The following is a 16,649-nucleotide window of genomic DNA, read 5'->3' on the forward strand; positions in this document are numbered from 1 at the left end:
AATTAAGCAAAATTGTTTAGCATTTTTAATAAATTGCAAAATAACATTTGCTGAATAATGCTGTGCTGACACTCCTTTAAAAATTCTAAGCTTGAGGAAAAAACACTTAAACACTACGTAGTGAAACTGTGTTTATTAAAGCTTATAAGAGACATATTCTATTCCATTCCAGCTGTCTCAATAAAATGCATGCTTACAAAGCTTATGCTGTGTAGCTGGATGTGGAAGCCAATGTTGGTATAACACAAGAAAATTGGAAAGGCTGTTATCTTTCTGTCAGTACTAAATGTGTTTATACCAGGGAGGAAATAAATCTCTGAAATCCACGTTCATATTTGCAGGTACAGTGAAGGACACAGATGTCTGGGTAACATGAATTACTGTACCAACATTTTAGCATGAGGTCCTAATAAGAGCAGAGACTGAAATAGAAAACCCATAGACTTTTGAACAGGTGCTGTTACCACAGTTGTTTTTAAAAATTGTTACTGTTTGCTTTGGAGGTAAAGAACCCCCCCCTCAAGCCCCTGACAAAGCTAACTCTAACAGTACTATTAGGAAGCAGGGAGGGAGTACACAAGCTATCAGCTTAAGGCAAAAGGGTTTTCCTCAACTCAATTGGCAACACATCCTATTAACTGCCATAAAATTATCCAATCCTTTTGCAACTATGCCACATACTTTCATGGCAAAATCCAGTAGTGTTTAATTGCTCTCCAATTATTATCCCAGTTATATATCTCCAATTATTCTCCAATTATTCTTTTTAAAACACAGTAGTTTTGCTGAGTTGCTCTTTTCTGGTCATCTAACAGTCACAAATGTCCCCTGGTTTTTCACTTGCAAGTTGAATAAAAATAGAATAGATAATTTTTTTTTTGCTTTTCATTCTGCTAAACACACAGTATTAATTTTGCCCAATTAAACCTCTTTCTATGCAAAAATTGGCAGAGGAAAACCTTGACCGCATTGAAATCAAGAGGAATATGGCTGTCAGTATCACTGTAACTGAGATTTCACTGTAAAGATTTAAAGATTAACCAGTAGTAAACTGATGCATCACTGGATTCCACAACAGGGGCCTCGCTAAAACTGGAAACAGTTCTTCCAGGTGAGGTGCATGTTTTCTGGCATTAAGGCAGACTTTCATTTGTTAAGAACATTACCAGAGACCTATTTCAACTAATCACCCAGGCCACAGTCTTGCTGTAGTATCTTATGAACAATTGCCTGCCTTCAAAGGGAATGGCTACTAACCTTGATACGCCCAGCATTAAGCTGTGGAGGCAAAGACCTCGATGCTGCTGTCACTCTGGCTCTGGTCTGCGCCAAGTTACCTGCACAGGGAGAAAGAAATACATATTGCAAAACTGTTCAAGAAGCTCAGCAGGGGAAAATTTATATGGCGGAAAATCAGCTTGTACAATAGTACTAAAAATAGCAGGCACCACCACACTTCTTCCACACCCCACTCATTACCAATTGTGCCTGCAGAGCATTCAACACGGGCATGACAGAGTGCAGTGTTGATTTAAAAGAGAGGAAAAAGTCAGTGATAAGGTGGTATGTCACTGACCTTAGCTACTGAGCTGATGAAAACAATGACAGCACAAAGGCATACAGCTCAATCACTAGTCATCAATTTCTCTGTGACTCATTGAGAGATTTAGAAGAGAAAAAGACAGCAGAAACAATCTCGTTTCTATGAAATCGTGTGGATCCTCAAGTGTTTAGACAGCATCTTAAGCTTACAAACTAATGAAGGAGATGAGAAAATGATAAGACGGTATCTTTTTTTCTGACCTTTTGACTTATTGGGCTGCTTAATCCCCAATCTTATTGTCCCTTGGGAATTTTAAAGACTGACTCAGTTCCTTAGGCAAAAATACACTGTGGTGAAAACTGGAAGATGAGTGCCTATTTTTTAAATGTACAGTATGACGTGTAATAAACTTTTTCCTCTGAACTTCTAGAAAGCCCGAGTCATCACAAAATAGCTTTTCAAAATAAAGGCTCAGAGAAGAGAAGAGAGAGGAAGTGATATGGGACTGTGCATATGCAAGACACTCTGTGTATTTCAAAGTTTTAGCAAGTCTAGCACAAGATGTCCAAATGTTTTCTCTGGCTATATCTTCAGAGGCTAAACTGTGATTAATAGCATTGAAAGAACCCTTTGAAGCAGGATTGGTGACATCAAAGCCCTAATCCATGGGTGGCAGGATTTTTATAATGAGTGGGAAGCATTTTAACACATTTCAAAGGATTTACAGCATGAATAAACAATAGGCCTCTGCAGATGTACCACACACCTTTCAGAAGAGAACACATAAATAAGTGTCCATTTTAATTTAAATGTAAATAAAGTGTTAACACTTCTTTCAGATGCTAAGTGCCTTGTTTGCATCAACTCCAGTGTTTAGCTGTTTGCTTTACAGAAAGCCAGTAACTCCACAGTCTTCAGAGTTTTGCTAAACTATAACTAACTGGTAAGGAGGCAGGATGAGAAAAACGAAAACCAAGAACACTTAATGGCTGGTAATCACTCCACCAGGGAGCAGAGCAAATCCAGTGTCCACATAATGCTGAAAGGAACTTGTGCTCTTACTTTTGTCTGAACAATAAAAATACCAATTCCCTGAAAACAGTCTGGGGGCCAGCACTCAAACACAGCAATGACATTCTCAGAGGCAAATCAAACATTCTGTATTAATTTAAAAAGTATTATTCTTCTAAGCTGCTGGCAATGTGCTTGATGCAACGCTGCAAAACTGTCATGTCATTTCCAGATTTAGCAGTGTATGCTACCTGACAGCCTAAATCACAGTGCAGAACACAAGTTATGTCCACCTTTTGGAAAATGCCCTAGGCTATAATGTGTAGGTTAATGAGAACTGCAACTGTTACGAAAATTTTGTGTATCTACATACAAATATGGTACATATGCTATGTACACATATCTCCTTAACATTAAAAATGAGGATTTTCATGAGCGAGTAGTTGGTGAATTTATTTTCCTCTTAGCTGTAATTATGATATTTTTGTATGTTACACATTACTCTTTTTGCCCTTTTTGAGCAAATGCAGACAACCTGGAAAGCTTGATTCTTGGCTAGGTATCAGATTAGCAAATCTAAAGCTTGAAAACTTTGCACTAGAAAACCTAAGACACAACATGGAATAAAGGAGGGGAGCTGAGAGAAGAGAAAAAATTTAAATGTTTAACATGACTAACATTTTGTTTCATTTTATAACAACTTACAAAACTCTAACAATGTAGTAAAAGTCAGAATTCCTAGACAGCTGCTCAAGGTTCACCAGACTCACTGCTGACATTAGGTTTCTAGGTTTTGTAATTAATATCCCTGAGCTCAACCTTAGTTCCTCATGCAAAACTAAATGTAATTTTTTTGATCTGGCAAACAAAGACAATAAATAAACAAATCTCTTTATTAATCAAAACCCCATAGTGACTTCACAAAAACCAACAACAACAAAAAAACCCAACCCCAAAGCATTCAATTCTTCCTTAAAAAAAACTTTACATATTGTAATTTTGTTCATTACTTCCTTCTAGGAATGGATTCTTATCAGTGCTGATTTCATGTGCCATGTGAATTCCAGGTAACTAATATCTACAGAACTGTAGCATAAGATTAAATCCACAGGAAAAAATATTATTAGGATTTTCTTTTCAGATCAAACACAAAATGATGCTTTGATAAAAGTTCACAAATTAGTCAACTCAAGCAGTTTATTGTTCAGAAAAATAACTGTCTATCTTTAACATGTCTGACCAATTAAAACTAAGAAACAGAACAAATGTGGTTTGAATATTAGTCTACATAGTAAGAAATGTTTCACCCTGAGTTAGCATAGTGTTTATAGTAAGCAAACACTGGGTACCTGTCCCTGCATTTGATTTTCATTTACAAGGTCATTTATTACTTTACACACCAAAAATAATTAAATGTTATTTCACTTTGTGAGGAACATCAATATTTGAAGAACAAACATTTTTAGATAATAAAATAGCCAGTTAAAACTGCCATGGGTTCCTTGAAAGGTTAAACTTGTTAAAGGTTAAAAGACTGCACTGTGCTTTTCTGAAATTTAGCTTCACACCTACTACAATACTTCAGAGAAAATATAAGTGGCATCCATGTAGACTTATATAAAATACTACCTATATTAAATCTATCTCCATAAAATAGACCAATTAAATTATTTTTTTTGTTGAATTTTTTTTCTTTTGAAAAGGCAATCATGAAGCAAGGGAGAGAAGTTAATGCTTAAAATTACTCTTATAAACATGTACATGTTTAATTTTATTCACAAGCATTTTGGTTTCAGTTCAATGGACTGCTCAACTGAAAAATTAGGGCTCCTGCCTATGTGTCTACCAAATCAGAGACTAAGTTCTCTGGGATTCACATGTGTCAGTGGGGAATTTAGCCTCAGTGTTTCTCTTTTTTTCCTCTGCTTAATAAATAGGAATGTCATTAAGGAGAAGTTTCAGTCATTAAAGTTTGTGAAATGCTCTGAGAGCTTCCAACAGAAAGGGAAGTAGCAGCACAAAAATCTATGCACTTCCTGGCTAAGCTCACTGTGCTAATGCTCAGTGAAACTCTCTTCCTCTTGAAGCTGCATAGATCTCCCATCTCTGCAAACATATTCTTCACTGATGCCTCATTTCAGCTAGGTTGGAAAGGCCATACTATCAAATCATGATATCTCTTCTATTATACAAAGCCAAGAAGGAGAAGTTTAAAAGGTATTTCAAGTATTTACATAGCACAGAAAAAAGAAACGGGTTAATTTTTTTCAGGTTGAACTTTGGATGAGCTCTTCAGATGTCAGAAAGGAGTGGTCAGCATTGCTGTCTTCTCAGTTGCATCCCTGGCACTTACTCACTGTGTGATCTGGCCAAATTAATGATTTGTCCAGGTGTTGACTTTCCATAGTGATTAGGAAAAGCACATTCTCTGGCTGGATGTTCTCATGTTACTTACAGTTTGTCAGTGCTTCATTACTCTTAGGCGACAGCTTCTATTAGTAGTATCAAACAAATATTGGAAATATTAGCACCGTATTTATTACCTCATTTTGGTTGTGTCACCAATAAATCACTCCTCCTAAAGTAAAAGGGTGCCAGGGAACAATTACATTAAGCTTGGATACAACATTGAGTTTGAGAAGTGCAAACGACTTTCAGAGAAAGAACCTAAAGGCAGTATCACCTCACTGTACATGATGTACCAGGGACATTACTATTATTAGAGGGAACAGTAAAGCTCTTTCCTTATCCTCATGCATTTTATTAATTTCTTTCATGCTTCTGGTCCAGATAAAGAGGGGTTACTTGAAGCACCATGTAGATACAATATGGTCAGAAGTGCTACAATGTATTCATATTTCATTGACACTACTTCTAATCACAGCTAAGCACTTGCACTCCAGAATAGGTACAGTCAGACAATGTCTCTGACATACACAGATACTTCTCTGTCTTTCCTCTCAGTACATTTTATCTAGCCTAAAGAAGTCGACTGCTTATCTTCATAATGCAATTTCATCTCCTAATGTAAGGCTAAGCTTTTCTTAGCTCTATTATAAATGAATATATGCACTTTTTTTACTAGGTACTAATTTGAATCTGGTCACTGACTCACTATTTTTTTGAGTCAGTGAAGTAGCTTAAGCTAACCTCATTCAATAAAAGGCTAATAATGAATTTTTCTCCCATACTAAACATATTATGCAAGAATATATTTATAAAAATACTGTCTGTAGAATACAACTATCAATATAGACAAATTTCTACTGCAGCTTAATCTGAACAGAGAATACCTTTACTTTCTGTTCAAAATAAGTAAATAAAAAATGAGAAATAGTATTTCCAAAATCAGATCCATATTACAAAACAGAATCTGATAACCATAAAAACTTATTAATTATGAGTTCTGCCTAGGAATAATTTAATTATGGGTAACTGTGTCAGGAGCAAAAATGAACTTTTTGACCCAGATTATTTGAAGAAAAAAAACCATGCCATAGTAAACTGACAAATTCTGATCCTGATTCTCAGTTAGACTAAAGGTTTTAGTTTTATTAGTAGACATAATTTATTTACAGATACCTACAAGCTTTACACTGCTAGACCGAGTGTAACTGCAGCGCTGCTACACTTCCTGCCGTGTGCATTGCAGACACTTCAGTGCTCACTTCCCACATCAGCAAGGCACACACCAGCAAACACAGCAAATAAAACTTCACTTGTCAGCATCACCACCACTATGTTTAAACACAGTTTTAACACAGTAGGTTAGAAGACTTCTTGTAGGATGCAAGGGAAGAAAGATGCTGACAGCAGCTGAGACAAAATGAAAGTCAAACTGCCTATATATATTCCAAGGTATGGAAACATGATCTCTCAGTAAGAAAGGTAAATAAGAGCAGATTATGGTATAAAATTAATTAATGGTAGTGTCCAAGATGTTTTTAAACCACAGGCTTAAGTATTAAGACCCACTTTAATCAACATGCCCAATTTTCCACCCGAATTGGATCAGGGAGTGTGTTCACTGAAATCCAGACATTGCCTGAAATATCCCAGGTGCATGGGGTTGTAGGATACACAAGCAAAGCTTACACGATTCTCAGAATGTCATAGTCCCATGGCATGACCAAACTCACAGGCAGCAAGCAAAGGAAATGTGCTACAGCCTGAAGGACAGGTTCCCAGGCACATGACAAGTGAGGGTCATGTGGTTCTGGAAAAGAGGGTGTCCAAGGGAGAGTGGATTGCCTGCAGGACAAACTCTCTGTGGCCACAGCCAGATGAGCAGAGGTTGGGCACCTCTATCCAAACCCAGCACTAATGTTAGTAGTGGCATTAGTATAACTGGGATTTTACCATCTGAAGCTGCATCTAGACAAAAATAAAAAAAATAAAAAAATAAAAAAATAAAAAAAAAGAAAAGAGAAAAAAAAAAAAAAGAAAAAAAAAGAAAAGAGAAAAAAAAAAAAGAAAAAAAAAGAAAAATTGTTTGGAAAAAGCAGTTAGAAGTTAGAGTGTAAACAGTGCTGAAGTCTTCTACTGCTTGATGCCCAGCCTTTTTTTCAGTCAGGTCAGTAGCCTGACTAGATGGAGACACAACTAACTGGCTGGAGATTGACTGCTGGCCTGACCACAGCCTGACCACAGCCTGTTCAGTCTCCCATCTGCTGCATTATAGAACAATGTGACTCAGCATTTATGATTTACACATTGTCAGAAGACACCAGCCATTTCTTTCAGATATGGTCCTAGGGAAATTCCACCTGTAACTTTGGTAGTGTACTACAGTTGTGTGTTAGCATGTCAGGACAATAAATCTTGAACTCTCTGGGGAAGAGCAGACAGTACAAAATGCTGCAGTCTGTGTCATCAGCAAAGTACCCCACCATCAACATGAGGTTTTCTGTTGCACAAGCAGATTGCTTTGGTTCCTCTACCATACCTATAACTGAAATGAGAAGAAAACTACAGATAGGTATTTTCTGTGAGGACTTAATTGTTGAGGAATTCTCCATTAGATTTCAGCATTAGCCAAACCCCTTTATTCTCATTAACTCTGTTCAGGACAGATGACAACTTCATTTCTTCCTCCAGAAGTGTGTGGAAGGACATGGTAGCTATCTCAGTGCTTTATCTATGTTTCCTTGCCAACATGAACCAACAGTAAGCATTCTGGTGGCTCACACCTCAGCTTCTTGTCTCTAAAGATCTTGGGACTGTGCTCAAACACCAATTAAGCTTCACAGTACTCTGTTTAACCTGAGGGCAAAATAATTTTCTACAAGAACAGTGAGTAAACAGGAAATCTAGAAGTCAAGAACTATGATTTCCAGCTGACTGATTATATTTACAGACTATGTCCCCTCTCCACACAATGTCTAAAACATTTATAGTATAAATTCCATCACTAAGGACCTGCTGCTGAAGCATAGATACACAGTCCGACCAAGACCTTCCTAAAGCCAGTGAAAATTCCTGATTAATTTAGTGGTAAAAATTCAGGGATAAAAGCATATTGAATAAAATGAAGCAACATTTTCTCTGACTTCACTATAAGTCTCCTCAGTGGTTAAGAACCTAAGCTAGACAGGATAAAAATGGTGTCAAAAACAGGTTTTGACACTTCAAGAGAAGAGTTGTCTTTTAAAAGACTTAATTTAGGATGAAATATGGTTACCTAACTTCATGAAAGTGCCAGGCCTCCCCGTTTTTTAAATCTAGGCATTAATATTGGTAACTACTAATTTAATGAAGTCTCAAAGATTTCTCAATTTGAAGTCTGCTCCTCTGGATCTCAGAATTCCATAGATCATCACAGATAGGATGAAATCAGTTATTTTTGTGGTAATTAAAAATATTATTGCCATTTAGATTTGGATCTACCTGCTTAATGAAACAAATACTTATTCATACAAACACCCACAAATGCATTTGCTGTCTTTGACACACTGTGGCCTGCTGTCTAGGCAGTTCAGTTATAAGCTCACCTAGGTCATGCCAAGTCAGCCTGCAATAAGTAAGACAAAGTCAAATAACAAGAGAAAAGATAATGCTGGTTTAATAGGAACTGGCCTTTACAGTTTGTTGTAGGCTGCAGAATTAAGAAAATGGATAAAAGTCATAGTAAGACAGCAAACTCATTGCATGAAATACTCAAACAAATACACAAAATGCAGCACAGATACAGAGGGTTTTCCGCCAATTATATTAATCTTTCAGATACATTAACCCCTAATTCAATTAGCTTAAAAAGAGGGGGGATGTACGTTCTTTGTAAAGGACACATCAAAAAAACATTATGGCAATTCCAACCAACAAGTTTATCCAAATATTCAACAAATCTATCTGCTCTACAAACTCACTAGTAATTTTTAAAGTAATTACTCTTTTAGGATTTGATTTTGAGAGCTACTGAATGCTTCCAATGACATACTGAGCATCTGACAGTTTGACCTTACAGCACATAGTGCCTGTAGAAAATGCCTAGTAAACTACTCATTAAAACAACCACTGTATAATGATCTCTGAACTCTTCTCTAATTAATTCTGTAAATGCTGGACAGTGAGATCCCACATTCTACTAGTTAATATTAAAACCTGTAACATCTTCTGTGTAATGCATCTTTTGCTTCCTCAGTATCAAAATATTTTGAATTTAACTGGTAAATGAAGTGTTAAGATTACCTGTTATTCACTACTGCAAGGTAATGTTCATTATAAAATTGCGAAGTTAGAAACATGAAAACTGGAAAGTTATCTCCACTCTTCTGAAAGGTAAAGAAAAAATATTCCCAAGATTTGTTCTACAGAAAATGGCCTATTACAAATCAAATCAGTAAGCTCATCAAGATCTGTTCTTAATCTTGCTTAGTTGCACTTTCTTTAGGGTTCAATTTGCAAGCAATTGGAGGCAGAAAAAAAAACCAAAGCAAAAATCTATACCCTTTTCCAGTTTTCAGTATAATGCAATCTCTGAGGTTGAATATTAATACTGGTGGACTTCTGCCCAGGCAACACCCTTTAGCAAACATAAATGTGATAAATCTAACGTGACCCTTCTCAGCTGCTGTGCTTATTGCCATGTTGAATTCCAAAGATTCACTGACACTCTTTATTTATAGAGAGTTATCCTCCACAGTAAATAAATGTTATGACTTGTATAAAGCTTTAGCAGGACTTAGACCTTAACTTTCATCTGATAGATGGTTCTGTTTCTAGAACAGTTCCATTTTTAGGCCTATTTTAGGGCATGTTTTGGATCCTGCTTCTGGCAAGTCTTGTGATTATTTGTGTACAACATTTTTCCTATGTCACAAAACCTCAGGATATGAAGGAAAAGAAATACTGAACTGTAAAATGCTCAACTGAAAAACTAAATAAAAAATAATCCAATGCTCTACCTCTCTAACTCAGTTAAGCTACATTTAATTTAGCTTACCAATGTCCCACATCTGCAACCCAGTAAAGTTCATAATTGTTATGTTGCACAGCTGTGGTTTAAAGCCTCTCTTTGCACACAACACACTGGCAGCAAAGCAAAAACACTTAACTTTTATATGCTTTTAACATATGGACCAGCTACAAGTAGGAAAGCCTCTGTGTCCCAAGTGAAAATAGAGAGCTTCCATCAACTGGACCCAAATTCTTATGAAATAGAAATTCTAATCCATCTTTAAGTAGAGAGATTATAACTCCAATGGTTTGGTTTCCAATTCATTTGACCAAGTGCCTGCAGTTATCTCTTAGATGTGAAAATACTAACACGGAAGCACCACTATGAAATTATTTCACTGTAGGATAAGTAAGTAAAATTGAGATGTATTTGAGTCTTTGCCTCTGCTGCAATGTGTGGAATTAAGAGAAAAAATCCACTAAACCCAAGTGGAAACACGCTAAATTTCAGCACCTAAAACCAAGAGACCTTATCACTATCTTATCACCTTATCACTGCTTATCACTAGAGGAAGGGCTTGTACTCAAGAGGAGTGCACTGTGACAACCACCCAGGTCAAATCTTGATTCCACTGAAAACAATGACAAAGCACCTATGATTTCAACTGGCCAAGATTTCCCTCTGTGACTGGCAATATCTCTTCATGGCACCGAAATGCAAGAAAATCCATCTGTTTCCCTCAGTTTCTGACTCCTTGTGAAGAATCAGCTGCTATCAAAGTTACAGACAAATGAATATTGAGATAGTACTCTTGTCATCAAGGAGTGATGAAAAGCAGTTATTTAAAATGATTTTGCAAAAGGCCCTAGTTCTTGTGTTCTTTAATGTGAATAAAGAAAGCCTGAAATATGTTCCTCACATCCTCTCTCAGCATGTGGTCCATTAGCTGTTGGTCTGGGGGTTGTTTTTTTGTTTGGCTGGAGGAACATAAGGCAAAAAAGAGTGGAAGAAGGAGCTTCAGTCTCAGAAAGCCCAGTGGTGCTTTGCCCAAGTTGTCTTATGGTACCACCACTGCTGCAAAAATTCTTGAATATCAGGACAATAAGTCAAAAGGTCTGACTTTTCACTGATAACACTAGGGAGTGGACCAAGGCTCTCCTTAGTTTTCCAATTAAAGCCCTCTTCTCTTACAGGGGGACTCTCTTTTCTAGATAATATGATTTCTTTTCTCTCTGATGTTTTAGCTGCAACAGTGATAAACCAGAACTAGAGACAAACAGGTTATCTATTATACCTGAATGGGCACATGCATATTTACCAGGAGTCGTGGCATTTTTTTAAAATGCTCTACTTCTCTCTTGCTTCTCTCTTCTTCTCTACTTCTTCTCTACTTCTCTCTTACTTCTCTCTCTTCTTTAGAGTAATTTCTGGGTTTCAGATTATGCAGAATTCTCAGCACAAAAAGCTGAGTCTCCAGAAAAAAAGTGACAAATACAGAAGCAACTGGGAGAACTGGGAGGTTAAATGACAATACATGTATTCAGTTTTGAGGCTAAAGGGCTCCAGAAAGTGCAAAGAGATTCCAAAACATTCTGAACATGCCTAAATTTCCCCTGAAACATGAAAAACATGCTGTACACACTACAAAAGTAGTAGCTGAATGTTGAAGTTCCAGTGTCTCATACCAGTAATTGCTCACTCTCTGAGCAGTAAATTATTATTAAAAATGTATATTTCATGTTCTGCTGTTAATTTCTGTTGCTTTTAACTACACGGTCTGCTGCTGTGAAATGGAAGTATTTGTTACAAAGGGATAAGTATATTTGATAAATTACAGGGATTAACATGATCTTAAATTAGTAAAAGAGTTTAGTCTTTTTAATATTTATTTTCTTGCTGCTGCTCAGTTTTTGACAGCAGAAGACATGACAGCCATATAAATATACTTCAAACAGGGGATCTTCTCAGGGTGGGAAAAGCATCTTTTTGTTCTTTCTGGTATTTAAGAACTACTTTTTCAGTAACTGTCAGACCCATGTTTCCAGCCTCAAATTCCCTCTTGCTTCTGGGATAGCACCACCTAGTGACTAGTAAGCATATCAGAGATTTCTGCTTGGCAAAAACCACGTACGCTGCAAATTCCAGAGCTAGTTGCAAGCAGATGTGAGAACGTGCTGTCACTCATCTTCAAACAAAACACCAGAGATACTGGCAGAAGGCTCATTTCAAGTCAGGGGTACCTGGAGAGATGCAATATGGCTTCCATGTAAATTATTAACTTTTGCATCAGGCAGTCATTACAGAAAATGGAGAAAATTGTATCAAGATTATGGATCTTTTTTTTTTCTGGTTGGCCTTAGGAATGCAGCACATGTTGAGTGGCAGGAAGGAGGCCAAGAGGCAATGACAGAGTATGATGGGACATGTACACAGTCACTTTTGTTTACAAAAGCCTCTTTGGAGAAAGTTAAGAGCTCAGCATTATCTTTCTTCACTGAGCAGAGATGAAGCAGCATTGACAGTGATACCTTCTGTTCTCAGCCAAACCTTTCATTTATCTTGCAAGCTGATAAAACTAAACCTGGCATCAATCTGATTTTAGAACACAGAGGCCCCAACACAGGATGTGAGTGCCAATTACATTAGACAGCTGGAAAAAATAGAGCAAAATCACAGACTTTTGAAAAATAAAAATGACATAAGAGTTTTAAGCTATTTTTGTAACACCATGTACAGGAGCATACACATAATTTTTTTAACAGGATGTCCTGTACTAACTTGACAGAAATTCAGACAATGCTCAACTTGCTGTGTGCTCTTCATAGAAAGGTAAATGTTCTATTAACAGGAGGCAGAAAGGACACAATTTGTGTAAATAGGATATAAGGAAGAAATGTAAGAGTCAGACAAAAAAAGCAGAAATACAACAACGTGGTAACTATACATGATTGAAATGAGAAATATTTTCTTAGTGAACCTTTTATGCATCTTGGAGAAAATACCCAAGTTCAGTGCTGCTGCTACTGAAAATATCTCTAAAAAGAGAGAGGAAGATGAGTTTGTGTGAATGCATCAACATTTTCATTTTTTTAAAAAATAGCAATAAAATCACAAGTATATTTACTGTTATTGGGACTGATAAATGGCACAAAACACCCCATCTGCTTCATTCTGACTATAACTCAGAGGTATTAGATACCTAGTAAAAAGTGGTGTGGAGGTGCATTTGCCCAGATGTGAGCTTTCCTTCTTGCTTTGCTTGATCCACCTAGCTTAAATAAAAGAATCTCTTTGATCACTTTAACATTGACTCAAATGTCAGAAGTAGACACATAGATTCTTTGCTCCTCATTTGGGCACAAACCAACCCTTAACCTACATCCCTTCTCCATTTAAGCTTATCACAGCTGAAAGAAGCAGATTCATCATTGGATCCTCACCTCTCAGGGCCCACTAAAACCATGATTTGAAAGAGGGTAACCCAGAGCCTCCTAATGACAGGAAAGAACAGAGACACTGTAACAAGAGTCTATCCTGTATAGAATATAAACAGATATTTTGCTGTAAGTTTTGCATATGCAAAGAAGGCTCTGATACACATTTTACTCCAGATGTTCTTTTATTACATAGAGATCTCAGGAAAGGCTAAAGGCATCACCAGAAGTTATCATGATCTCCTTCAGAGGGCTCCTGAGGTTACAGAAATCCCAGACAGAGCTGACAGAATTGCATCTACAGCACACACACACCAGGCCTACACAGCATCACCTAATGAATGTATATTTAATTCTACCAAACAATACGACAACCTCATTTGCATCTGTCATCAGATCACAAGAATTCTCCAGTCTAATACAATCCAACTTTTCATACCCAAATGAAAAAGATACTTTTAAAATGCAGGAAGTATGGAGAGATGTGTAGTTCCATTGGCTCATTTGTACTTACACTGCAGAAATGTATAGATTACTGGTATTCTGGCCTTGATCCATGGAGTAATGAAACTTCATCTTGCTGTTTTACTTAGCTAGAGATCTGTGCAACTTCATGTAAGTCAGTGTCAGCAAGCTTTAAATTAACTGAATGAATTAATTCTAGATAATTCTAGATATGTCAGTGATTTTTATAATTTGTAAGAAACCTTATGCATTGCATCAATGCATCTAAGGAGATGCTTCAAAATACCTTTATGCACATTAAGTGTTTTACTAACTGTAAAACATGGTACTTAATCCATCATCTGAGAACTGATCTTAGTGAGGACTGAGAACCAAGAAATTCTCATATCCTCATCCTGCTCTGAGAATGGGCTCTTCCTTCCCCTACACATCAGCTAATCACCCTTTCTCTAGAGTGAGGGATCACAAGAATAAAAGAAATTTTTCTAGAAACTAGAGTTTTAGAAAAGTAGGTAGCTGAAGAGGTTTCAGTCTTGAAAAAGCTGTGCAGAAAATACCTGTTTTTGTTAATGGGCTAGAGAACAGCTGCTGAAGAAGTTTGTTCTCTGAAGTTCTCAACACCACCACTACGTCAGCAGGAAGAGTGTCTCTGTTCTTCTCAAGGAATGCACAGGCATCATACAATACCTACCATGGGAAACACAACCAGAAAAGCTGTCAAAAAGGGTTACCCAGAAACTGCTACATTCTTTAAAATGTGAATGGTCAAGACAATCAAATAAATCAGTTAGTTTGGTTCTGACAAGCCAATAAATTATCTGCAAAGGAATTAAAGGCATACCATGACTGCCATGTCTTCAGAATGTGAATTGCCTATAAAGAGCACCTATATTCAAAGCATGTCACTGCACAGCAAATTGGGTTAAATGGCTTAGATCATTTTGTATTATGCTTTATCATGTCAAACTGTGAAATGTATGATGCAATATAACAGAGATACCTCATTAAAGTTTAAGTTGACAGTTTATGTGTGAAGTAAGAAATGGCTCTCAGGTGGTCATAATCTATTTGTTGTCTGCACCAAAGTTGTGATCTATAACTAGACCTGTTGGAGGAATAGGAGTAAGCTGCAGGTCTAGGTACATTAGTTACATTAAAATGGGCTTCTTTCTGTTTCAAAATGACAGTAAGAAAAGAAAACATTAATCTGTTTCAATTGTTTTAGTGGTTTTTATTATAACGCAATGCCTGGTTATTTGTATTCATGAAAGGATAAGTTAATTTTGCTTCACTTTTTTTTTTTTTAATTACAGTAACTTTTGAGATTTGTTTTATTATCAGTAGCAATACTCCTCTCTAGCCTGATTTGTTTGGAGTACCTTAGCTTACAAAGGAACTGAATGCTCTTCTGCATTAGAGAACTGGCCCATAGTGTTTTTATGACTTGGTCATTTGGGTACAAAGAATTTACTAAACTTGTGTGAAATTTTACAGTTATTCTTAAGTGTCCAGGAAGCTTGAGAATTTACTAGTACATTTCTTAAATCTTGGGAGTCTTCTAATGAGCCAGAGATGAGACTTCATTGATAACTACATAAAACATGGCTATTCCATTTTGATTTTCTTTATAAACAAAGACTTGGACCTGAAATCACAAGCAAAGATCATGTAATGTGACATATTATATGATATATATTCCCCATATAAAATAATAGATGAACTCTGAGAACAAAAGAATTTAAATGCTACAGAATACAAGAACCTGTGCAACCTTGCTCCAATCCTTCCAGTACTCTCCATAGGATTTTAACTTCTCTTGCAGATGCTGTTTTAAGTTGCATTTTATCTGTGTACTTACATACACTCACCCTCAGAACTACTGTCTGTGGGATTCACATGATGTTAATAATCACATATACCTTTTCTGGCTCCAGTGAGTTGTTCCTTTGAAATTATTGTAGTAGTGGTGTTTCTGGTGCCAGATTTCTTTCTGAATAAAAAGGTGGCCACTGTCTGCACCATTGGTGCAAAAACCTTAAGGACAGGCTCTAAAATGAACTACTACACTTGAAACTTTTACTGTAGATTCTAGATTTCTGTAAACTTTATCATTTTTCATCTTTAATTGAGGGAAAAAAATCATAAAGCAAAAACTTTGGACAAAACAAATAATACAATTCCACTGTTACTTGAACTTAATAAAAATCAGATGGCCTTACCTTTCCAGCATAGTGCTGAATACCAAATGACAGTTCTACTCCTTTTGGTCTCCAAAAGTACTTGCATCGTAAATTATCTTCAAATTTGTCTAGAAATTTTGATGAGACATTGATATAAGCAACCTAGAATGACTAAGTAAAATCTTCATCCTAATTAGAGACAGTCTGCTACTCAAGGAACTAGAATTACTATAAAGACATGTATTATCAGATTGCTCAGAAACAGCTATGTGCCAGCTTCTCTGTGATTTCTTCCAAGCTGCCACTTCCGAATGGAACAGCTCTTTCTAAACTAGTCTTGTTAGACTGTCTTTCAAATCACACTCTTTGTGGATAGCTTTGCGCATGGAAAAGTATCAAATAAGAGGGTCCCAGGAGAAAGTGTGACAATTTCTCATAGTTTGCTACAAATTTGCTTACATATATATACAGGGTTTGGGGAGGGTTTACTTCAACTGTATTCATTCAAAGCTGTGCATATATCTTGCTTATATGCCTGTTGTTTGTACTTTCCCTCTCTTTCTTTCCTCATTCATTTAGCTAAGTGTATCATGTTTTAAGTATATGTTACTGTCTTCAGG

The 16,649-nt window shown here is 36.5% G+C and overlaps 1 protein-coding gene across 1 annotated transcript in view; it reads right to left on the reverse strand.

Moving 5' to 3' along the window:
- The window catches only part of MYO3B (myosin IIIB), a 183,510-nt gene that overhangs the window by 71,234 nt on the left and 95,627 nt on the right, over positions 1 to 16,649 (reverse strand). The window contains exons 23-25 of the mRNA XM_071747394.1: positions 16,069 to 16,157; positions 14,407 to 14,536; positions 1,258 to 1,337 (exon numbers count right to left, since the gene is read on the reverse strand). Coding sequence (XP_071603495.1) covers positions 1,258 to 1,337; positions 14,407 to 14,536; positions 16,069 to 16,157 — 299 coding nt within the window. The remainder of the gene's footprint in view (positions 1 to 1,257; positions 1,338 to 14,406; positions 14,537 to 16,068; positions 16,158 to 16,649) is intronic.

Source organism: Heliangelus exortis, chromosome 6, assembly GCF_036169615.1.
Source record: "Heliangelus exortis chromosome 6, bHelExo1.hap1, whole genome shotgun sequence".
In the NCBI taxonomy this organism is placed as follows: domain Eukaryota; kingdom Metazoa; phylum Chordata; class Aves; order Apodiformes; family Trochilidae; genus Heliangelus; species Heliangelus exortis.